The sequence below is a fragment of the Xyrauchen texanus genome, chromosome 43, assembly GCF_025860055.1.
Source record: "Xyrauchen texanus isolate HMW12.3.18 chromosome 43, RBS_HiC_50CHRs, whole genome shotgun sequence".
Taxonomy (NCBI): Eukaryota; Metazoa; Chordata; class Actinopteri; order Cypriniformes; family Catostomidae; genus Xyrauchen; species Xyrauchen texanus.
The window spans coordinates 32,712,155-32,738,421 of NC_068318.1; the positions used below are offsets into that span (position 1 = coordinate 32,712,155).

The 26,267-nt window shown below is 39.2% G+C and overlaps 2 protein-coding genes across 2 annotated transcripts in view; one reads left to right on the top strand and one right to left on the bottom strand.

Annotated features, from left to right (window-relative positions):
* LOC127635572 (transcription factor RFX3-like) overlaps positions 1–26,267 on the top strand; it is a 38,669-nt gene that overhangs the window by 644 nt on the left and 11,758 nt on the right. Inside the window, exons 2-5 of the mRNA XM_052115697.1 lie at positions 17,117–17,241; positions 17,407–17,498; positions 21,230–21,491; positions 24,073–24,147. Coding sequence (XP_051971657.1) covers positions 17,122–17,241; positions 17,407–17,498; positions 21,230–21,491; positions 24,073–24,147 — 549 coding nt within the window. The 5' untranslated portion in view covers positions 17,117–17,121. The remainder of the gene's footprint in view (positions 1–17,116; positions 17,242–17,406; positions 17,499–21,229; positions 21,492–24,072; positions 24,148–26,267) is intronic.
* The window catches only part of LOC127635583 (mothers against decapentaplegic homolog 4-like), a 50,055-nt gene continuing 27,613 nt past the window's right edge, over positions 3,826–26,267 (bottom strand). The window contains exon 13 of the transcript XR_007969494.1: positions 3,826–3,911. The gene's annotated coding sequence lies outside the window, so the exon portion shown is untranslated. The remainder of the gene's footprint in view (positions 3,912–26,267) is intronic.

The window sequence follows — 26,267 nt, forward strand, 5'->3', positions numbered from 1 at the left end:
TATTTGAGTCATTTCAGCAGCTGGGTGAAGGATTCACATTAGCCACATTAGCCTGTGAATGAGTCAGAATGATTTTTCTCATTAATGACATGTTTGAATTTGAATTTCCTGCCTGTAGATGTTGCTGAATGGCTTTGAAGGCTGTTTTGTGGGATATAATGCACCATATGAAGGTTTTCTGTCTGTCTTCTATTGTTATAAAGCATGAGTTACTCTTGCTAAGCTATTGACCCATTGCCTGTGTCTCAAACTCTTGTTGTGCTCCCTATATAGACAGCATAGGCTTGACTTACATATTTGTGCATCAAACCTAACTAGCTGCCTACCTCAAAGGTGTAGATTTAGGTAGGGATGATGGGGACATGTCCACATAATCTTTCAGAAAATCAGATATGTCCTGACCAACATTTGGGCAATTTTACCACACAGAAAATATGTTAATTTATTATATGTTTTCATTTTATTTGAACAACTTTTAAAGCTCCCTAGTATAATTTTTAAAGTGTAAATTATGGTCCTACCTCTTCTGAAGCGTTGTGTAAACAGTGTCGTCACGTGGCACGCTGTTCAGGAGGCACCAATCACAGTGGTTTGTACGATTTTTTTTAAATAATTTCCTGAGGGGGGCCTGGGTAGCTCAGTGAGTAAAGACGCTGACTATCACACCTGGAGTCGAGAGTTTGAATCCAGGGTGTGCTGAGTGACTCCAGTCAGGTCTCCTTAGCAACCAAATTGGCGCGGTTGCTAGGGAGGGTAGAGTCACATGGGGTAACCTCCTCGTGGTCACTATAATGTGGTTCTCGCTCTCGGTGGGGCGTGTGGTGAGTGACTCCAGTCAGGTCTCCTTAGCAACCAAATTGGCCCGGTTGCTAGGGAGGGTAGAGTCACATGGGGTAACCTCCTCGTGGTCACTATAATGTGGTTCTCGCTCTCGGTGGGGCGTGTGGTGAGTGACTCCAGTCAGGTCTCCTTAGCAACCAAATTGGCCCGGTTGCTAGGGAGGGTAGAGTCACATGGGGTAACCTCCTCGTGGTCACTATAATGTGGTTCTCGCTCTCGGTGGGGCGTGTGGTGAGTTGTGCGTGGATGCCGCGGAGAATAGCATGAAGCCACCACATGCGCTACGTCTCCACGGTAACGTGCTCAACAGGTCACGTGATAATATGCACGGATTGACGGTCTCAGACATGGAGGCAACTGAGATGCATCCTCCGCCACCCGGATTGAGGTGAGTCGCTACGCCACCACGAGGACTTAGAGCGCATTGGGAATTGGGCGTTACAAATTGGGGAGAAAAAAAAAATAATTTTTTGGTGATTAAGCGGTCAGATCTCCATTGGTATTTTACGTCAAATCCTTGAAATTAGTAGATTTATAAAAGCATATTTTTGTGCAAAAAGTCAAAAACACAATTCTGCTTTTTCGCATATCACATATCCAAGTTGACGGCATATCACATTGGCCAGTTCTTAATTTGTTTATCCTTTAGAAATAAAAATAGGCTAATAATTAATATGGTGGGGGTAGAGAAATAAGAAATTAGACTTGTATGAGATAATAATGTTATTTTGCCTCTCTCGCATTTTCTTAATACCAACATTTTGAAAATGATGCATGCTATATGTCCCTACCAACTTTCAAACCAAACCTACACCCTTGGCCAACCTAGACATAGGACCATAGGAAAACCCATTAGACATTAGCAATATTGGGCATTTAGAGGCTCTGTTGTGTGCAGCCTATCAAGTCACAATGTTTGGGCATCATAGGTGCAGTCATGCCTTATAATGCCCCAAAATGGCAGCTGTCTAGCTAGGGAACTCATTAGGTTTTTGAGACACAGTCTTTATCACTCTGACTATTTGCACACCTGTATATAAACTAATTACACCTTGTCAAATTAATTTACAACACTGCCTCATATAAGTGCCCACTGTCATTTATCAAATGTTTCCTGGACTGTGCCAGTGCTTTACAGCTGCAATCTGTGTTTGGAGCGTCTTCATTTTTCCCACCATAATTTGTTAGGTTGCATCATATGTCTTGCCATGAGTTTTCAATGCCATTGTCCTTTTCTGCATATTGATGCGCCATTTTGCGGCCCTCTTCAGCCAGTCGCGGCCCATTCGGCATAACGCGGGGGCCGTTTCATCTTATCGCCAGCCCCATTTCATGGCCGGCCCACCAGGAAAAGTCCCGGTTCTCCCTATGGCCAGTCCACCCCTGATTACGGTAGTTATTCTGTCACGCTGCAGTTTGAGCATGGACATGATAAAGAGACCACAAACGGATTAAACAACAAATAAACATGCGTATACGAATCTGAGAATGCACGATGTAACGTGAGTCGTGCCAATCAGACGTTGTGTTGAGCGATAGAGAACGTTTGAGTAATCATGAGCATTATGCTTACTCGCGGTGTCAATCAAACATGCACGCTCTCAAGATCTCATCAGTCCCTCATCTCAGCACTATTCTGTGAGGATCCCGATTTAAATCTGATTAATGTTGGTCACAATACCACTAATAAGAGATGTACAGTAACGGTTTATCCTTCAATAACGGCACCGCGTCTTCACACATTTGGTTAATAATTAGTGATTTGTGTTACAGCAAAACAGCAAAGACATTAAACAAATCATAGATATCAATGATTTCTCACCGGAGCAGTTTTAGAGCTTGTAATGGATATATTAGTCTTATTTTTGAAAGGCTCTCTACTGTGTGTGATGCTCTCATAGTTTGTGGTTGCCAGTGCGTCACAATGACCTTTTGTAAAGTAGTTTTAATGTAATTTTGGTAACTTTATAAAAAGATTTAATTCGATAACATTAGATAATGCGAACAAACAATGAACAATATATTTTTACATCCTTTATTAATTGTAATGTTAGTTAATATACAATTGTTCATTGTTAGTTCATCGTGCATTAATGTTAACGAATAGGCAACATTTGATGTGATAGTATTTTAAAAGCATATGTTGTAACTAACATTAAGTTTCTTAGTTAATGTTAACTAGAGTAATGTTGTTAAATAATGTTAACAAATGGAACCTTTTGTTAAAGTGTGACTGTAATTTACTGTGTAGGGCATATAAGTATAACTGCACAATATAACTTAAAAATGGCACTTTTTAAAAAAATATCACAGATCGGTACCGGCCACAAATATCCTGGTCGGTGCACCACTAATAAATGATAAGATCGGTGTATAAACACAACATATCAATCAATCCAGGATCATATTCCTGTGATATTATTGTTGAGAGTTGTACAGAATTCTTATTGAGATGTAAAAATAAGTTTTGTAGTGAAAACCCAATTCAAGGGAATCCTTGAAGCAGCAGGTTTCATTTTAAAACCAAATGTCAGTTTTGCTTAAAAGCCTCATTTGTATCAATGACCACAAGAATGCAACATTATTCATTTTTAAATTCAAGCCATCATTTGTGTCCTCTCATCTGGTACATTATATTTCCCCCCATTGTTAGTCTTTATTAGTGCAGAGGGATGTGTGACCCACACAGAACTAATGTAGGCGTGGATAGAGGCATCGTATGGCCACGGTTAAAGGGCTTTTTTAAATTCCACATATATATATTAGCATTCAGCAGATATGATGGTTTTTATTGATTAATATACTTACTGTGGGTGGATCAACCGAATGCCTTTGTCAACCACCCTTTCAAAATAAGCTGAGAACTGTTGAGCTGAATTACTTTATTGTTGTTTTATACCGTATCAGTAAATCAAGATTATCGACGATGGGTCCAAAACATAGACTGTACAAAAAGATGGCCGACGCCCCTTCGCTCTTTTCCATTGGTGAGAACTGAAGCCGCCAGTGTCCCGATATGGCGCTGACATCTTGGGACTTGAGTCTGCGCAGTTGCGATTTCGGGACCAGACCTGCGCAGTAGTGAGCAGGAAGTAAAGCCGCGAAATCAAGGCCCCGCCCTCACTCTCGCTGAATCAATCGTAAGGACACGCCCTGTACTTTTGACTTATGACGGTGTGAAATAATTAATTATAGAAATTTAGAAATTAAATTTAAAGCTCCAATCTCCTCAGTCCTCCGAAGATCCCGAAAAAAGTCAGTCGGTGCTTCAGTGACTACTTCACTCAGAGAACCTGTCAATCACAGCTGTCAATCATGATGTCACAGCAGCGTTTTTATAGCATCAAATAACTAAAAACAAACTTATTTTGAAAACAAACACTTGAAATGACATCAACGTGATAGAAACGACAGTAAATGACAGAAACTATCTTTGGAAAAAAGATATGTGAATTGTAATTTAATTGTTTAGTTGGTCTCACGTCTCGTTGAATAACATGGGGAGGCGGGGTTTATGACCTATACTAGGACCAGCCACCGGGGGGCGATCGAGACGTTTTGGCTTCACTTTTGAGGGCTTGTGCGGCACACTTGGTCCAAAACATAGTAGGCTTAAGTCAACATGAACTCAACGTGTTCTCAATCCATTTTATTTCCACAGGCTTGATTTCATCCATTGGAAGTTGATTAGATCATAGAAATTGGTCTTGAGAGGTTGTTGAAAAGTAAGAGGTTTTGGTGACTTCAGTCATCATTGATGGATGAATATATTCTGGAACATAGTTCTCAGATAGTTTTGAATGTACCCTTCATACTGTATAGTATAGTAAACATCGTGCAACTGTACTACAGATTGTATTCATTGAAATCAATCGCAGTTGCAATACAAAGGGAAATAATTAATAGAGTAAATAAACAGGGTCGATTTTGATTCCATGTTGCTTTAATGGAACGAATGGCCTATAATGTGTCTGCATGACTATTCATTGGCGCAGTTGCCCAATGACGGCGTCTTTCATGCTAACTAATGCTCTGATTGTTGGAGTTAGTTTTCTGGCTCAGCATAGTTTAGTAGTTTTCTCCTCCGTAAACTTCCAGTGTCAGTTTTTAGAAACATCCGTTTTGTTGTCTCGACGCAGCAGCTGAATACGGATACAGATATGTGACCTATTCCCAGATATTTCAAACCACACCGGCTTCACAGTGATTCTCGACACCTAAACAAACCGCTGAGGGTTTCTCAGAGTTGCATCAGTGTCCTCTGTGAGACGCTTCCCCTGATGTCTTCATTATAGACTGAGAAACAGGTGTGTGCTGCGAGATGCTGCAGGACACCAGACATATGCTCAGTGCAGATACCTAATAGAGGCAACATGGGAAATCACTATGTTCAGTGTGCATGGTTTGGTATTTTGGAACGGAGACTAAAATACATTTTTTAATATCAATTAGAGTCCAAAAATAGAGGCTTAAACTTGAAGACCACACTGTTAATTTGAGAATTATTATGACATGTGTGTTTCGATTAGGGCGGGGTATCGTCAAATACCTCACAATACGATGCAACACAATATTGTAATTGAATTGCAATTGAAACACTTGCAAATCTGTGTGAGAATTATTGCACTGAAATATCATAATTGTTGTTGATTATTTCCCTTCATATCATAATTGCAATACATTTTTATTAAAATACTTATTTTAGGTGTTTATTCATATCCATATTCTTCAGCTACACATCCAAAACAAGCTGAGAACTGTTTCGCTAAATTATTTATTGCTGTTTTATATGTACTATTAGGGCTGCAACTAACGATTATTTTGATAATAGATTAATCTAAGGATTATTTGGCGATTATTACAATGATTAATCATTTGCTGTTAAAGAAGCATTAAAGATGCAACGCATTAAATATAACCGCATTAAAGATGCAACGCATTAAAGATAACAGCATTAAATATGTAACGCATTAAATATAACCGCATTAAAGGTGCACCGCATTACATATAACTGCATTAAAGATGTAACGCATTAAATACAACCGCATTAAAGATGTAACGCATTAAATACAACCGCATTAAAGATGCAACGCATTAAATATTACATCATTAAAGATGTAACGCATTAAATATAACCGCATTAATGATGTAACGCGTTAAATATAACCGCATTAATGATGTAACGCATTAAATATAACCGCATTAATGATGTAACGCGTTAAATATAACCCCATTAAAGATGTAACGCGTTAAATATAACCACATTAATGATGTAACGTATTAAATATAACCGCATTAAAGATGTAACGCATTAAATATAACCGCATTAATGATGTAACGCATTAAATATAACCGCATTAAAGATGTAACGCGTTAAATATAACCGCATTAATGATGTAACGCGTTAAATACAACCGCATTAAAGATGTAACGCATTAAATATAACCGCATTAGTGATGTAACGCATTAAATATAACCCCATTAAAGATGTAAGTAACGCATTAAATATAACCGCATTAATGATGTAACGCATTAAATAACCGCATTAATGATGTAACGCATTAAATAACCGCATTAATGATGTAACGCATTAAATACAACCACATTAAAGATGTAACGCATTAAATACAACCGCATTAATGATGTAACGCATTAAATACAACCGCATTAAAGATGTAACGCATTAAATATAACTGCAATGAAAATGTAAAGTGTTAAATATAACCGCATTAATGATGTAACGCATTGAATACAACCGCATTAAAGATGTAACGCATTAAATATAACCGCATTAATGATGTAAAGTGTTAAATATAACCGCATTAATGATGTAACGCATTGAATACAACCGCATTAAAGATGTAACGCATTAAATATAACCGCATTAATGATGTAAAGTGTTAAATATAACCGCATTAATGATGTAACGCATTAAATACAACCGCATTAAAGATGTAACGCATTAAATATAACCGCATTAAAGATGTAACGCGTTAAATATAACCGCATTAATGATGTAACGCATTAAATACAACCGCATTAATGATGTAACGCATTAAATACAACCGCATTAAAGATGTAACGCATTAAATATAACCGCATTAAAGATGTAACGCATTAAATATAACCGCATTAATGATGTAACGCGTTAAATACAACCGCATTAAAGATGTAACGCATTAAATACAACCGCATTAAAGATGTAACGCATTAAATATAACCGCATTAAAGATGTAACGCGTTAAATACAACCGCATTAAAGATGTAACGCATTAAATACAACCGCATTAAAGATGTAACGCATTAAATACAACCGCATTAATGATGTAACGCATTAAATACAACCGCATTAAAGATGTAACGCATTAAATACAACCGCATTAAAGATGTAACGCATTAAATATAACCGCATTAATGATGTAACGCGTTAAATATAACCGCATTAATGATGTAACGCATTGAATACAACCGCATTAAAGATGTAACGCATTAAATATAACCGCATTAATGATGTAAAGTGTTAAATATAACCGCATTAATGATGTAACGCATTAAATATAACCGCATTAAAGATGTAACGCCTGGCTGCACTTATTTCACAATGAGAGTGCTTCTGTATTTACTTTATTTGGTATTTTTGTATAATTCCCTCATTCTTTGTGATGTACATCATCTGAAGCTGTTTGGAAAGTTGAGAGTGCATCTGTGATCTGTGTAACTCATCAGTCGTGAACTGCAGTGCTCCTCTCACACATCATCATTACAGTTTAATGTGATCTCATGTTACGTTAAATGACATCAAACGACTATTCGAAAACGAAAATGTCTAAAATCTTTTATTTTTGATGTTGACAATAAAGTCGATTAATTGTTTCAGCCCTATGTACTATTATTTTTATTAGTTGTTTTTGTAAATCAAGGCAGTCAACATCACATTGGCACTCTTAGAAGTATACAAAACAAGCTGTTATTAAAATTTTTAATTATTCATAAACCGCAGCAACAATGGTCTTGTCTGTGATTGCTAAATAAATTAAATTGGACATTTTTATGCATCATGAGTAGACCCACATGGACTGCTATAATTGACACTTTTCATGATAAGTTAATTGTGACAGCTTTTACAAGTGTAATATATTGAAATAAATGCACATGACAATAAAGAATTGATACAGAGTTCTGAAGTATTGATGTAACACTGTAAGAACTAAATAATTGAGGTTTATTAATATACATTTGTTTCAACTCAGCCCTGATTTTGTCACTAATCTTTTTTGCATCGAGTATTTCCACTGTAACAAACAAACAAACCATCTTACGAACTTAAGATACTAATGTGTTTCTCCTGGGTCCAGAGCTTTAGCTTTATTTCTGTCGCTCGGTTCCTTCCCCCACTACTCCGTTAATGGCCAAACCAAGAGGACAGGCTGTCAGAAGCCGCTAGTTATCAGCTCACATTACCACTTATCTACAGTCAGGTGTAGAGTTCAAATGGGCCTGTGCCACCTGTCTGCAGTATCCCGTTGCCTTTCCAATCTCTTTAAGAGATGCTGATTGAGTAAATAATTCAGATCCATTTCATTGCATCTCAAGCTAAACCCGCCGAGGTTCATTACTCACGCGTGTGTGGGTGGACGCTGCTCAGAGACGAGATCTTCTCAGAGCTTTTACATTTTTTTTAAATTAAGGTTAATCAAGAGTCTCTATTTTATGCTTTATTTTTGGGGGTTTTTTTATAACGTGGGCCACCCTGGCAGCGCTAAACATCTCTTCAAATCTCTTTGTTGTTACCTCGTTCTGTATTCTGCAGAAGCACATTCATACTAGAGATTTTCGGGCATTTATACACGGGCATGTATGCATGATATATTTGCAATAATTTTGCTGGTGATATAAAATTAAGCAACATTCTGAATGTTGCAATGATTTAATGTCGTTTTTATTTGGCCATTATCTTTCCTAGTCATTTTTTCCCCTTTTTCTCCCAATTTCCGATGTGCTTTTTAAGTCCTCGTGGTGGCGTAGTGACTCAATCCGGGTGGTGGAGGACGAATCTCAGTTGCCTCCGCGTCTGAGACCGTCAATCCGCGCATCTTATCACGTGACTTGTTGAGCGTGTTACCATGGAGACGTAGCACGTGTGGAGGCTTCACGCTATTCTCCGCGGCACCCACGCACAACTCACCACACGCCCCACCGAGAGCGAGAACCACGAGGAGGTTACCCCATGTGACTCTACCCTCCCTAGCAACCGGGCCAATATGGTTGCTAAGGAGTAGGGCTGCACCTAACGATTATTATTTTAACGATTATATTTTCCGATTAGTTGATTAATCTAACGACTAATTTGCCGATTTGTCTAAAGATTTTTTATTATTATTTCTTGATTACTATAACAATTAATTAACCCAAAATAAATATAAAAAACTTGTCGTTAATATTTCAATATTTATTAAATTATCTTCTCTTAAACACAAACAAATGTACAAGAAACAAAGTGTGCACTGCAGGGCAAAATAACCCCGTCTGAACTGTAATCTCCATTTTACAGTCCAACATTCATTTTATTTTGGAGAGATTTTAAGTAAGAACTTGTTCAATTGGAGAAAAAGGAAAGTGCAATCTACCTTTAGCAATCCAACAACAAAATAAATGAAACAAAATGTAAAATTCAAGTCACTTTCAGGAGGAATATCAACACACTGGGCAACCTCGAGTTTAGCAGTCCAACATAAAATCATTTTACAGTAAAAATAGTGCAATTTGAGTAACACAAATGTTTTACTAAAACTTGTGCAATCTGCATTAAATCTCAGTGGGGCAAGAAATATAATATAAATGATTTACAGACTGTAACAGTTTACGCCATTTTCTCACATATACATGGCAACCCCTCTATGACCATGTTGGAGAAAGAATCGTCATTGGCTAGTAAATTTTAGTTTTTACTCGCCAGAATTTTGACGACATGTACACAAAATGTAACTAAAAATATATTAAGCACACTGAGAGGAATCCTCTTCATATATATTCACACAATATAATATATTTTGATTTTGCTTTTTGCTTTTAATCACATTTTAGCTTTTTATGATTTTACAAATATTACATTCTATTAATTTAGATGATGTCATGAAATCACATTTTTAATAATGATACAAGCTGTTTTTCGTGCACATTTGTAACAAAACAATTCACAAGGTGGAACATAATAATGAAAATTAGGGGTCACGATTGTGAAATTTGACTGACAATGAATTGTCAAACAAATTATTGCGATTACGACTATGATTACTGTTTTAGGACTATGATAATTAATTGTCTGTTTAAGCTGTTTCACGAATATAATGATTGAACCATACAAACTCACTATGTGTGCTTCATACACATTTATCTTGGGTCATATAATAAAATAAGGGTATATGATTTCCTTTTCAGGCTTCAAAAACATATGAATGACAGTCAAATAAAATTATAAAATTTTAAATAATACTTTAATGATCAAAATATGTCTAAATAACTAAAATATCTCTCTTATTTGTCCAATTGACTTTTGATCCTTTGGACTTTCAATGTTTTGTTATTATATTATATTATACCACCATGGCAGAGTGGGGGTGGTGTAGTGGTCTAAGCACATAACTGGTAATCTGGTTATCAGAAGGTTGCTGGTTTGATCCCCACAGTCACCACCATTGTGTCCTTGAGTAAGGCACTTAACTCCAGGTTGTTCCGGGGGGATTGTCCCTGTAATAAGTGCTCTGTATAATACATTGGTACTCAGAAGGTTGCTGGTTTGATCCCCACAGTCACCACCATTGTGTCCTTGAGTAAGGCACTTAACTCCAGGTTGTTCCGGGGGGATTGTCCCTGTAATAAGTGCTCTGTATAATACATTGGTACTCAGAAGGTTGCTGGTTTGATCCCCACAGTCACCACCATTGTGTCCTTGAGTAAGGCACTTAACTCCAGGTTGCTCCGGGGGGATTGTCCCTGTAATAAGTGCTCTGTATAATACATTGGTACTCAGAAGGTTGCTGGTTTGATCCCCACAGTCACCACCATTGTGTCCTTGAGTAAGGCACTTAACTCCAGGTTGTTCCGGGGGGATTGTCCCTGTAATAAGGGCTCTGTAAGTCACTTTGGATAAAAGCGTCTGCCAAATGCATAAATGTAAATGTAAATATTATATTATGCAAGAGTAAAATATTTCTGCCTGAATTTGTTCACTTTCACACATTATTTTAAGGCTCTCTGATTAACTCACATGCTCTTATTTCTCCTGAAGACTTTGAGATTGTGTTTCTTGCATTTGATCATGTCCACAGAAGTCGAGCATCTCCTCTGTCTCACTGCATGTGTGAATAAACCCACAATGACCACAGACATTTGACATTACATGGCTGTAAAGTGAAACCGGAGCGCTTTGCGTTCACAAAATGAATTCTTTTATACCTTGTTTATATTTTGGCGGGAGTTTGGCGCAAGTCTCTGTAGACAGCGTGAGAGAAGTGGTTCATCTGCTCTTGTGACGTCCGCGGTGCGGTGTCCTGAGATGCTCCGGATTCAAGTGAATGAGACGTAAGTTCTTTTTTCCTGCGCGCTCATGAGACATCATGCAGGGAAAGACGAGGCTGAATCCAGCTTTTTATTCAGTAAAGGGGCCTCGGACACTACACAACTATCACTGGCGAGTGAAATGTTAATATTTACTTGCCAGTGGCTAATAACAAAGTTTTTTGGTCGCAGAGTGTGAAATTTAATTTGGTCGCATATACGATTGATTTACTCGCTGCATGGCCGTTAAAGTAAACAGAAAATATAAAACGGCCAAATAACAAAATTAGATGACGCCTGGTGTAAAGTTACGTTAGCATGTTAGAAATTACTTTTAACATGGGATGATGAGGAAACCTTTAGAAAATCTATTTTAAGGGACTACTGCTAACATGTGACTAGAACATGTGTTGTAATACTATATCATGTTTGGGTGGGGACAAAAAGTAAACCGGACTTACGGTGCTGCAGTCTTGACAAGCGCTCCGGGATGCTTTCGCTTCAAGTGTTCGTTCATGGCGGTTGTACGGCTGTGATAAGCCATTTCCAATTAGCATATCTTGCACAGCACCACATGGTTGAGTCTCCGGCTAAAATATTCCCATGCATTAGATCACCATGGGCGAGTGTTTTTAGCTGCAGTTTGTTCTTAATCCGGGCGCTGCCATTTTAATTATTCCAATGTGACGCACCGGCGCATGTTATGCAAATCGACGTATTTTTGTAATCGATGATGTCGATGAATCGTCCCAGCACTACTAAGGAGACCTGGCTGGAGTCACTCAGCACACCCTGGATTCGAACTAGCGAACTCCATGAGTGGTAGCCAGCATCTTTACCCCTGAGCTACCCAGACCCCCGGCCATTATCTTTCCTAAAGACCATGCCATTAGACTAATTTCACAATCCTTAAGTATAAGTGTTAACCTAATGGCCCTATTTTAAGAATGATATGCATTAAGCACAGCGGTGTGTGATACACCATACGTGCACATTTCTGATATTTCCGTGCAAGCATGCGCTAAATCTAGATGCGTGTGTGATTGGCGAAATTGCGCATGCAGTGCTCTAATGGGCTGGATCAAGTGCAATTTATTTTGTGTGCTCATTCTCTGGTTATTGCACCATCTGCATCCTATTATATAGTCCTTGCCCTGTCAAGCACCAGACAGCGCATTCATAAGAATTTGGCGCAAATGATCTATACACAATACACACTATCTATATTTGTCTCTCGTCCTCCTCGCCTGCTTATGCTCTTTGTTTTGTAATGTATGTTTTATGTTTAATGTATGTACAGCATCCTTGAGCTTTGGAAAGGCACTATACTTAGTATTATTATTAATCATATTGATCTACTGACACACAAATCATGGCTAGTATAAAAAGGGATCGATAGCTTTCTAAACTCTCTAAACAGGAAAATAGCCAATTGCGCCACTCCTTCAACTTACAATGCACCCACAGATAGCGCAAACACTCCCACCCATGCCCACTTGCGCTGGCATGAAAACTGCGCTTAGTATTAGCACGCTCTTATAAATTGGATAAGACGTAGCACACAGTCGTTGCGCCTAGCACGGTCATGAAAATCAAGCCCTGATCATTTAATATGGTCTCTTAAACTTCAATAGTAAAAAACGTCTTTAGGGGTGGTGAGGCACTTACAATGGAAGTCAATGGGCCAATTTTTGGAAAAATGTTAAGCATATAATTTTATTAAAGCACTTCCATTAATTCTACTGTTAAAACTCATGTATTATTTCAGCTGTAACGTTGTTTAAATAGTAGTTTTTAACTGGTCATTTTAGGGTTTGGGGTTTACAGTGTTATGTCGTCATGGCAACGAAGTTGTAAAATTGTCTCTATCGTTCCACAGATGTGGTTAGTAAGTGATTTAATGACAGTAAAATCATGTTAACACACATATTGTTTATGTCTTGTGTCTATACTTGTGAAACAGTATTTTAATGTTTACAGATTAAACCCCATTGACTTGAATTGGAAGTGACTCACTGGAACACACATTTGTTGTGTGATCAACATTATGTTGTCAATTTAGTCTAACGTATATGAAACCTAGAATGATTAAACTATGGTTCCTCTGATGTAAAAATTCAAAGCAAATGCATAAATACCAATATATAGGATTATATTAAATAGAATATCATCAACAGGAGATTTTTTTAGCTTAAATCACCCAGTCTAGGTCAGACCTGTATGACGCCCTGATATCCTAATAATGCAGCACGTTTGACCCTTCATTCAGGGTCGTGGGGGTGGAGAGAGAGCGAGAGTTGCCCTCCTCTCGGGCCTTTGTTACCCCTCTGCTTTTGAGGCTGCAGTTGTTCAGTGAAGCTCCGGGTTTAAGTGGCCCACAGGGGAGCAGATGAATAAGAGGTGAAGTCAGCTGAGGGGGGAGGAGGAGGTTCAGACAGGTGCCTGTTTATGCACGGTCACAGAGAGCAGGTGGGGCGAGTCAAGACGACATACATCATGTGTTGGGGAAGTGCGACTGTGTCCAAAACCTGCGGAAGCTGTGGCCAGTCACTGACTTCACAAATGCAGCGTTTTCTGTTTGCCTTTTAATGAAACCTCATAAGAAAGATTTCTAACATGCTTCGAAGGCATCAAATTCTGTTAATAAATTTCGGCTGCCAAAGCTGAATGTTTACTCGTGTAATTTGGTGCAGTATTTATAATCATGGGAGTTAACGATCAATTAAACGTTAACGTTAATATCGCAAAATAATATATGCCTGTAGCAGACTGTTTAAATCTAATTTTAATTATTACAATTAAGGAATGCAAGTTTTGGCCCCTTAAAATGTTCTTAGTTCAGGGTATTTTAATACATTTAGGCAATGTTTAGAGTTTAATTACTGTTAATGAGTAAGGCTATTGGTAAAAATAACTTTTATACATGTATGAGTAGGGATGGGAATCGGAAGGAATTTAAAGAGTCCGGATCCAGTAACGATTCCAGGGTGGTAAAATCCACGTGGTGGTGTAGAGACTCGCCTCAGTCCGGGTGGCGTAGGAGGAATCTCAGCTGCCTCTGCGTCTGAGACCGTCAATCCGCGCATCTTATCACGTGGCTTGTTGAGCGCGTTACCGTGGAGATGTAGCGCGTGTGGAGGCTTCACGCTATTCTCCGCGGCATCCACGCACAACTCACCACACGCGACACACCAAGAGCGATAACCACATTATAGCGACCACGAGGAGATTACCCCATGTGACTCTATCCTCCCTAGCAACCGGGCCAATTTGGTTGCCAAGGAGACCTGGCAGGAGTCACGTCCTGGATTTGAACTCGTGACTCCAGCTGTGAAAGTCAGCGTCAGTACTCGCTGAGATACACAGACCCACATGCAGGGATTATAACATTTTATTGTAATCCCACGGCGAATTTGTCAGTTATCCTGATTCTTCGTTGTGCACACGCAGTCACAAACAGCCTTTGTTGGACTGCTAAACAGTGACGTCACTGTGAGCATGTGGATGTATTTTTGTGCGCGCGCATTTTCTTTTGTTTCATATCACCATTCAACAGCGTGCAGTGTAGAAAGCGCACAGCTGACGGGGCCTAACAAGTGTTATATTGCATAAAGGACCATTAATGAATCATTAATGAACCATGTGAAATTTCAACAGCGACGCTCCTAATTTAACAGCAGCGGTATGCTTCTGCTGAATGCATATAGGGGAAATACTATGTTATATTTCGGACCTTTGGCTGAATATGCATCCGTGCTTTTCTGACGCTCACTGACGTACTTGTAGGTTGGGATGAAACAAGGAGATCAACAGTGCTTGTTGTCATGTTGTACTTTAACACACTATCGCAGTGTCGGCAGAAAACATTGTTCATTTATAATGAAATGCTCCAACATTGTTTACATTGAGCCCACTTCATCTCTGATGTGTGCATCGGCACTTTTTCTGTGATCTGGATAAGAAGTGACATGCGGCTCCAAGCGCCCTCTAGCTGCAGATGACCGTATAGACAGCCTAATCAACATCTGATTGCATGATACTGAACGATACTGATACTGAAGATGACGAAGGTTTTTATGTAATTTTTTTATTTATCCAATGTGCTGGATCAACCTGCAGCAGCGACTCTGGAAACATGATAAAAGGCTCTCATCTCATTGGTCAGGATACATTTTTAATCTCGGTCCAAAGGAGGGTAAAAAAACCTTCAGGAACCTGTCAGCAGACGACTTGTCGGACCCGGTGTAAATAGCGTCATAGGAATCCATTGCTCGTTTACAACTCGTCCGGAACGAACATTCGCGCAGAAAAAACGGGCTTGGTGTGAATAGGCCTTAAAACTTGCGCATTAGGATCGGTTGTCATCACTGATAGAACTGTAGACTAATTCAAGAGTCTCTGATTCACCACTCGACAGACATGTGTGGAATACTCGAGCACTGAAGAAACACAGTGTAAACTGTAAATATACAATAAGAGTATTTCACAATTCCATAATCGCGGGAGCCGCACTTGCGATTCATTTTTCGATTAATTGTGCAGCCCTTGTTCAATAAATGGTTACATTTATTAATAATAATCAGAATAAACTGTTCTTCCATTGATTAACTGTAGGCCGTTTATGGTTGCCTAGCAACTTAGTTAATCAATATAGATGGAGTGCGATCACAGGTCACATCATTTCGCAACTAGCCTACTTCGAATTCAGTCTGAGTTTGAATGTACTGTAAGTATAAAGCAAAATCCAATTAAGAATGAAAGTGGTCGAGTTTGGGGGAAAATAGTATACAACAGCAATCCACGTTGGCTCAAAATGTTCATTTCATTGAATAGAGTATGTAATAGCATCATCTTGCACCAGAATCTGTTGACTCATTAGTGTAGGCATTGGAAATGGCTGTGATTATGTGTGAGGCAGGAATGCTGGGTAATCAGACATTTAGCACTGAGGGGGACGGGAACTGAACACAACACCACCTGCACCCTTCAGGTAAATGAGGAACAGAGGAAGAGGAGGAGGTCTCAGGGGAGAAACACTCTGCCGTCAGGAGGCACCATGGTAATTAACCTGGAGAGACCAGATCGTGGAAGCCTTGGGCTTCAAACACAACTGGTTTACATGCTGCATTACAGCTGAAAACCAATGCAAACTTTATTTACGTAAAGATGCAACGCTTTCCATTTGTTGAGCGATGACCGTACAGGGGGATTGTTTTGCCACGTATGTAGGATGAACGTTACCTGTGAACTCTTGCCTTTGAAATCTCACAGGCTTAAAGCGTGAGAGCCTAGAGAAATCCACGGAGACGATTAAATATTAACTTGATTTATTGCTGTGGATACGGGCAGCATTCTGTACTCATTGACTCATCCTGCACTGGACACGTAGAGTTCATCCACGGTACTTTAGTATGTTAATGTAAGCTGAGATCACGCCATGTAGAGGACAGGAAGTTATCTACCTAAGGATCTTTTGTTTTGGGGTAGGGTTGGTATGATAAGGCTTATTAATGGTGTTTGCTTATTCAAACTTCACGATTACCATTTCTTAAATTTGTGATTTGAAGAAACCTGCAACCCAATTTAGTGGCAGACAAATGCCGTCTTCTGAAAGTGGCCAGAGACTTTTCCAAAATGACCTTTTGTTTGTTAGTATCCCTGCTTATTAATGCCATAGACTGACCGACACTAACAGGAAGTGCTTGGTTGTGTTTTTAAGGCGCCATGCAGACCCCAGAGGCAGGCGCTGACTCCGCGTCCACCGTACCCCTTCAGACCAGCGTGCCTGTGCAGCCTGCGGTCAGTTCGCAGCAGGTGGCATCTCAGGTGCCTGTCCAGCAACAGGTGAGACATTGCCATGATTGACCAGTCACAATCAGTTTACCAGAATGCAACTGCTATTTGTCCCTCTCTATCAGGCTGTATAGGCTTGATTTTGAATCCACATCCATTTATTCTAGTCTATTGAGTGAGTCGCTGTCAGTGTAACTGCGTGTTGTGTGTTTACAGGCGCAGACTGTTCAACAGGTCCAGCATGTGTACCAAGCACAGGTGCAGTATGTTCAGGAGGAAAACAATGGCGTTTACACCAACGGAAACATGTGAGTGTTTCATCATGCATCTCAAGCGGCTTACAGGGATGCGATGGCAGATATGCTCTCTGAATATGATTATAAAGAAATTAAAACAGTGTCAGTAGCTGTGGCCCCTCCCTCTATGGTCTCAAACAACAATAAAGTGGCAAAAAGCACAAAAATACTAATAAAACCCCTCATTTATATGAATGTTGTCCTACGTACTATCCAGGGTGTTCACATTAAAAGAAACCCTGGAATTATCTGGAAATTTAGGCTAATTTCTAGATTCCTAGACCTGAAAAAATAAGCTAAAAATGGTGAATATTAGGGTTGTGCGATAAACTGGAACGATATATTGATGTTAATTCCATACCTAACCACAGTATGGTGCTATGCAGCAAATATTCACGATTTGAGATTTTTGGGATGAGATGAATGACAATTTGACAATCAAATTCAAATGTATATTATTTTCTTCAATGTTTACATTAATATTGTAAAGCTCTGTTGACAGCACTTTATTTGATCAAAAGAAAAACATAACAATTTAAATAAATTACTGCAATGTTTTTTTGAGAATTAATAGCCGCTTTTTCACCATGGAGTATCGAATGGTGACTGGAGCACGGTTCGGCGCAGTACGATTATAAACCGTTCTTGGCCCAGAATTCTTGGCATGGTTAGCTAACCGTACTCACCATTCTACCACTCCGGTTGAGAATGGTTATGGCGTCACCAGAACTTGAATTTGAAAAAGCCTTAGCATACATGATCTTGAAAAAAGCCTGAGTGTAGGAGTCTGTGTATCTCCGTGAGTATTGACTATCACACCTGGAGTCGTGAGTTTGAATCCAGGGCGTGCTGAGTGACTCCAGCCAGGGGCCGGTTGCATAAACATAGCCATTAACTTAAGACTGCATCTAACAATTAGTTTGACTAGCTAAAGACGCCATAGAAAGCCTGTTGCATAAAACAAGCTCACAGTTGTCTTTAGTAAGACATTTGCATATTTGCGGAGAATATTTGCTTATTAGAGGACTACAATGCTTCAAAATGTATTTTAATGGACACATTTAGTGATTTAAACCAAATAATAAAAAAAAAAGTCAAAGTCTTCAACCAAGTCTCAACTCAAGCCCCTTTCAGTCCCCACTGGCTCAGGTGACAGTTATTTTCAATGGCAAAATGGAATGTAAACAAAAGTTAGCCTGAGGTGTGCTGTCTTACATTTTGGTCTTTAATTAGACTGATCTAAGTTTTTATTCAACTGACTGAAAAAATTAATACCAACATTTTAGACGACTAACTAGTAAGACTAGTCTAAAACAGTTTTATGCAACCGGCCCCAGGTCTCCTTAGCAACCAAATTGGCCTGGTTGCTAGGGAGGGTAGAGTCACATGGGGTAACCTCCTCGTGGTCGCTATAATGTGGTTCTCGCTCTCGGTGGGGCGTGTGGTGAGTTGTGCGCGGATGCTGCGGAGAATAGCGTGAAGCCTCCATACGCGCTACGTCTCCATGGTAACACGCTCAACAAGTCACGTGATAAGATGCGCGGATTGACGGTCTCAGACGCGGAGGCAACTGAGATTCGTCCTCCACCACCCGGATTGAGTCACTACGCCACCACGAGGACTCAGAGCACATTGGGAATTGGGCGTTCCAAATTGGGGAGAAAAGGGGATTATTAAATGATAAATAAATACTGAGTGTAATTTTATGTTATCGAACAATTTTGCTGTCAATTTTCAATATTTGAAAAGATTTTGTAGATTTCAGGTTGTGAAATTCAGGTCTCAGTAGTCAGGTTGTTGAATAGGGGTTGAGGAATTCAGGTGGCAAAATTCAAGGATGAGGTCCAGGAGTAAAGAGCAAACGAGTGTCGATGTAATCCATCTCTCTCTCTCTCTCTCTCTCTTAGACATTCGCAAAGCGATGGAAACCGATCAAACGTCATTTTAACTGTATATATAGTTGCTGTCTGATGAAAAGCATGCATCTCCAAAAACTGCATGGAAAAACGCTCTCATAAACAATCTTACAAGATACTTGATAAACAGCCAGCCTGATTAAACATCTTCTCATTGGTCATTTCAATGCACAATTCAGACAGTGGAAGAGGTCATTCGGTGCATTCCGTCTATGGTAAAATGTAAAAATGGCCAAATGTGGTATGATCGATTCCTAAGTATAAAGCTTTGTGAGTGCAATATCCCAGATGTGTGTGACTTTCTTCTGCAGAACACAAATTAAGATTTTTAGAAGAATATTTCAGCTCTGTAGGTCCATACAATGCAAGTGAATGGTGACTAGAACTTTAAAGCTCCAAAAAGCACATAAAAGTCAGGATATAAGTGGTTTAATCCATGTCTTCAAAAGAGATATGAGAGGTGTGGGTGAGAAACAGATCAATATTTAAGTCCTTTTTTTTACTGGAAATCTTGACTTCAGCAGTCACCTTGGTGATCATGATTTCAAACTAGATTATATTTCCCAGTGCCATTTAGCACTCGGCGAGCTCTACTAAAACGTGTAATAAAGCAACAATCGTTCCAGTAGACTGCAATTGCAAGATGTACAGTGAAAAAGGAGTTACATTTTGGTCTGTTCTCACCCAAAACAGATTATATCACTTCAGAAGACATGGATTAAACCACTTATGGAGTACTTTTATGCTGCCTTTATATGCTTTTTGGAGCTTTAAAAGTTCTGGTCACCATTCACTTGCATTGTATGGAGCTACAGAGCTGAAATATTCTTCTAAAAATCTTCATTTGTGTTCTGAAGAAGACAAAGTCACACATCTGGGATGACATGAGGGTGAGTAAATGATGAGGGAATTCTCATTTATTGGGTGTACTGTCCTTTTAACACTTTCCACTTCCCATTATTGAGCACTTCTTCATTTTTGCTTTTGACTGAAGTAGAAGACATCCTAAGCTTTCTTCAAAAGGTGTAATGTTAGGTTTAATGTGTGTTTGGATCATAATTAAAAGAGTCCCACTTTGCCCATATTTACCCTAGAATATCACAAACTAAAATGAATTTGACTATTTATATTTTAGTTCGTTTTGGAGATATGAAATAGTATTTTAGATTTAGTTAGCTGTAATAACACTGGCCGTACAGGACAGGACTAGCCCGCTCCAGTCCCTCGTGTCACTGAAACGTGCCGACTCTGAACATGTGGCCCATGAGGGCAGCAAACATGAGCGAGGCAATTGTGCCACCTGAAAATGACCACAGGTATTGATGAGCGCCCGCTATAAGAGGTCTGAGAGCGGTCTGTGATCATGTGCTTTTTACTGAAGAAAGAAGCCCAAAAAACGGTGACTTGTACCACAGAAAAGCACTTTGAGAAATTCACCTGTGTCCCTCCACACGGGTCAGCTGAAAGAGCTTCTTCTGTTCAACAACCTTCGGCTCGTTCATATTTAGAAAGTCACTCAGCGAGAAGCCAAGATCTTTTAAATTGGCTATTATAAATAAAATGCCATCAAACTGAAAGAAGAAAGCACATATCATAATGGCAATGAAAAGCAATGTTCTCTATGAAAATAGTGATGCTTTGGTGATTTCTGTATCCATGGAAACAGCACTCTCACCTGAAGCTGAAAGGCACGACTTATTATGATTCTCAAGTCAACTAAAGAAAAGCGTGTGTGCTGATATAATTAAAAGAAATGTCAGAAATCATTATAGAAAAATAAAAATTCAGCTAGCAGCAGAATTTCACGTGTTTTTGTTTTATTGGCAGGCGGACGTATTCGTACTCAGAACCGCAGCTGTACAACCAGAACAGCGGCGGGAACTACTTTGATACACAAGGCAGCTCGGCTCAGGTGAGCACTGTGGTGACGACTCACAGTATGGCCAACAACGGGAACGGGAACGGCGGTCTGGCCATGGGCCTGTCTGGAGGCCAAATCATCAGCAGCTCAGGAGCTTATCTGATTGGAGGAAACTCCATGGATGGCTCCGCCCCTCACACTCAGACAACTAGAGCCTCCCCCGCCACGGTGAGCTCCAATCACAGACGCCCACATCACTCCCAATGCATCAACGGGTCACTTATGAACGTTAAACCCCAGGATAAACCAAAATACTGTGCTTAATCTTTAATTCTAGGTGACTAATCGCATGTATGAACTCTTTGTATGATGCTCTTTGTTTAGTATATTCTCGAATCATGCTCGAATCATGCTTAAAATCACTTCGATATAACTTTACACCTTTGCCTCATTTAGTATGCGCGCTTGTATGAATATGCAAATGAGTCCTCGCCTCCATCTCCACTCACCCCTGCACCGCTCGCCTGCAGCTCGGACTCGCTGTGTCCCCAGGATAAATTGATGGAACGGCGTTGGGCTTTAATATAAGTTTAGTGGCAAAACCTTTTAAAAAAAAAAATCAAAACGATGACTACTGCAAACTTTTCAAACTTTTTAGAGTTTTCTATGGAAGTTTTGCTGGGACATTATGATTTTTCCAAATAAACTGCACCCATTTATCTTGGATTTTCAGATCCTTTGGTAATACATGAAGGTTTGTCCTTTCGCAACTCTGCATTCGAAAACAGAACATGTCTCGCAAAATACCGATACGTAGCTGCACCTGATTCTCTTGATACTCCTAGCTTTGCCGTACTGTGATATGGAAAGCCTTAGGTTTGATTGGCTCTTTAGGTTTAGGAAACCCTGGCTGTCTCAGTCCGTGTTTTCGAGATTGTTTTTGGTACAAAATTTCCAAGGCGAAAACGCTCAGCCATGGCGTTGACTGCTAATTTCACTCATGGGATGTCTTCTAGCATATATAAAACACCATTTGGACATGTAAACGAGGTTAAAAACTTGATTGTCACTGGAGGGGGTCTTTAACCTGCTTATTGAAATCGTCCTTTCGACAATCCATTAAAATAAATTGGACTTGCCAACACTAATGCGGTCATTAACCTGTTGATACGCAATCACCCGCACATGGTGGTGACGCCACTCTGCTTACATTTAATATATAATTTACCATCTATAAATGTAATTAATGTTAACAGATGATACATCTCTTCAAAAGGTCAAAGGGTTCAACATTGACATCCGATCTCTGTTTCACGATAGTAATCCTCCAGAAACAGTAATTGAGTTATTTGTGCAGGAGTACAAATGAAAATATGCAATATCAAAACGGGACTTTTATTATGAAAATATGCAATATCAAAACGGGACTTTTATTATGAAAATATGCAATATAAAAACGGGACTTTTATTATGAAAACTTGCAATATCAAAACGGGACTTTTATTATGAAAACATGCGATATCATAACGGGACTTTTATTATGAAAACATGCGATATCATAACGGGACTTTTATTATGAAAACATGCGATATCATAACGGGACTTTTATTATGAAAACATGCGATATCAAAACGGGACTTTTATTATGAAAACATGTGATATCAAAACATGACTTTTATTATGAAAACATGCGATACACACTTGGGTCAATCGTCCATGACAAGCGTTCATTAAAAACATCCAAGAGCACTTTTTGTCCATAAATGTGAGAAATATTGATATATTCTCCATTGTTTACATGAGATCTCGCCTTCGTTCTTCATCAAACTGCAATCTGAGCAGCATTCATGTTGTAAAACTGTTTATGATCTGATATATTAGAGTCTCATAAACAAAACCAGCCCGTCTCCAAAGTCTGTTTTTAAAAATGTGGCGCAGTTTTATTCATAATAGTCGAGCAGTGCCGTCAGATTTAGTGTCGTCTTGAGAGGCGGAGCTTAATTTGACTCTGAACACTTCTAGAGATTTGACAGAGATTAAAGCTGCAGGAACTCATTTATTATTAAATCATCTTCAGATTAGAAACGAAACTTCTTTAGACTCGTGACTTTGAGAACATTGTATTTATGGGGTGTCTTCGCACTTTTATTATTGTTTATTTACATTATAAAAACATGTTCAGCACCAAATATGTCCATTACTATAAACTTCAGCTTCTCTAACTTTAATAAATAACAACAAATATTAATTGTGATACTTGGGAAATAAAGCCCAAAGTGTCTCTTTCAAAAGATGCTACAACTACAACTCCAAAGGGTCCCGAAAATACAAGCATTTCAGTTCAGGTCATTTTCATGCTTTGTGCTCAATCAGTATTTTATAGGAATATACCAGGTAACTCCATGTTATTCTCACTTACAAGAGAAGTCAATGGGGTCGAGAGTACAGTTACAGAGCCAATTAATGGACAGGGATCCTCATGAATTACAGTCTTATTATGAATGTTGCTGAAGGAAAACCTCCTTGAAAACGTCCTCTGGTGGTGGGGTTTGGTAATGTCCAAATATCAGAGTAAAAGCCAAACTCCTCAGTTCATATGTTCTGTTTAATGAATGTTCGAGGTCAGTGATTGTGGATGAGTGTATCCGCTGTTCTGTAGTGTGTGATGTTGGTGTCTGGGATGCTTTAGTGGGGTGATTCTCTGCTGCTCATCTTCAGTACGGCTCTGTCGCTGCGGTCTACATTTGATTTGTTTTCCCTCCATTTTTTGTTTTGTTGTCCTTTATTCTTTTGCTCTTTGGTCTATTAGATTGAAATGGCGATTGAGACGCTCCAAAAGTCTGAAGGTTTATCCAGTCAGAGAAGTTCGCTGCTCAACAGCCACGTAAGTTGTAACCATGACGACCACGCACCGCTTTGCTCGTCTCCTAGCTATCTGCTTCAGCACTATGCATTTGTTGGAGTCTTTCCTACTCGCTCTGTGTTTCTTACTTGATCAATGGGGTAATGCAGGTTTTACATGCCATTTATTGATTCTTCTGTGTATTGATTAAAACGTTTATCATGTTAACTAACTGCTGCATTGATGCATATTAATGAAACTCATTAAAGGGCACCTATTATGGCATTTAAAATGTTCCTAATATTGTTTTGGGAGTCCCCAACAACAGTTTTACATGCATGCAATGACAAAAAACACTTTTGTTGTCTTATAATATGCATTTATGTTTTCCTGATTTGCTCACCGACTCCCAAATGATTCGTTCAACGACTCATTTTTCCAAACCCCTCCTTTGCGTGACGCTAATCTGCGGTGATTGGTCAGATGACCCAGTCAGTTGTGATTGGTATACTCTGTGCAGAGATTGTCGGAAACGGAACGCCCATCACCTCTTTGTAGTAAAAAAATCTAAATCAGAGAAGGAATTTGAGTTGATTTATGTTAGCGATCATAGCCCAAAGTTCGGTGGTAAACACCCAATCAGTTATTGTTTGCGTTAGCCCAACGCATAAACATATTGATAAAGCACTGCATTACGTAAGGAATAATTGACGACGGGCCGTTGAATTATTAGAAAAATAATGCACACCCGGGGTGGTAATGCGGTCACGACGTGAAGCGGAGTGGCCGTTACACCTCGGTGTGCATTATTTTCTAATAATTCAACGGCCCGGAGTCAATTATTCCGCTTATACTACAGTTACCACACCTCGAAACATTGTTCAGATGATGTGATTCTAGACGTTTGTCAAGTTTTTGTCATTAAAACGCTCTTGTATGTAGGACTAATTTCTTACGCATCTAATCCCATGCCTCGAGGCGTTGCTAATTCCAAAACGTCATTTTAGAGTTAGTAACGGAGGTTTGAGCCACTGACAGCAGACTAATGCAGTTATTAGTGTAGTTATTAGAGAGACAGAAAATCATGTTAGCGTCATATTATTTAATTTATTTATTAATTCATACGTTATAATTCATTCGTTAATTCGAACGAATTTATTTATTAAAATTAAACTGCACGTTAAACACATTGACAGCCCAAGCTGTTGTTTTTTGGGTGTTTTCTTCATGTTTTTCGCCCTGGAGTCGGTCTAGCTGTTCTTCGCTGATTGTTTTATGTCTTTTGTTGTTGCCGGCTGCCTTTGATGTCCTCTTCCGTTTATTTGTTTTTTCATCTGAGCTATCCAATACTGCGGTCGCCCAGTTGTTAAAATGTTTATGTTCACCGTAAATATTACAATTTACTTCCGGAAAATCAAAATAGTCTGTCATTTTTTTTCCTCTTGAAGTTGAAGTGGATTTGTCGCTGTCACTTCTTGTTATGAATTGTATCCTATTTTCCGTTATTACAGTTGACTACGCGAAGTGATATGGAACTGTAATGCGGTCAAGACCTGCCTGGAACTACTTTAGCCGTGCGTTTCCCTGAAAATAATTGCACACCTTAGAACGTTCTCAACCAATCAGAATCAAGCATTCAACAGCCCTGTAGTATAATACAAGTTATTGCTCTATTCTTTATGACAACTCCAATAACATCGACAAACATTTCACATATTTCAAAAACATTGACATTGGAGACCTAGAAGCTGCGCTGAGCGTAACGTACACAACACACACAAATACTTATTAACATGCTAAAAAACACATAAAAGCAACAATTATTAATAATACTTACAGGTTGTGATTCGGAGGAGGAAGCTGATCCAAATAAACTTGGTACCGAACCTTCCTTCAGTATCAACCGGCTCGCGAATCCACACTTGAAAGCGTTCATGTTCGTAAAGCAATCGTCATTAAAATGAGGCGAACACAGCACAAGATTCGGGCGATACTTGTGTGGTATAGTTGTAAATATAAACTCTAGCCACTGATTCTTCACATGCTCGTCCCTGGGCAGTGATTAAAGGTCGCTTTTGATACGCACTTCAGAACACAGCGTCTTGTTGTCGACATGATGTTTTCAAGTTTTCCCTGGTGTCTGCCCGCGCAATGAGTGGGCG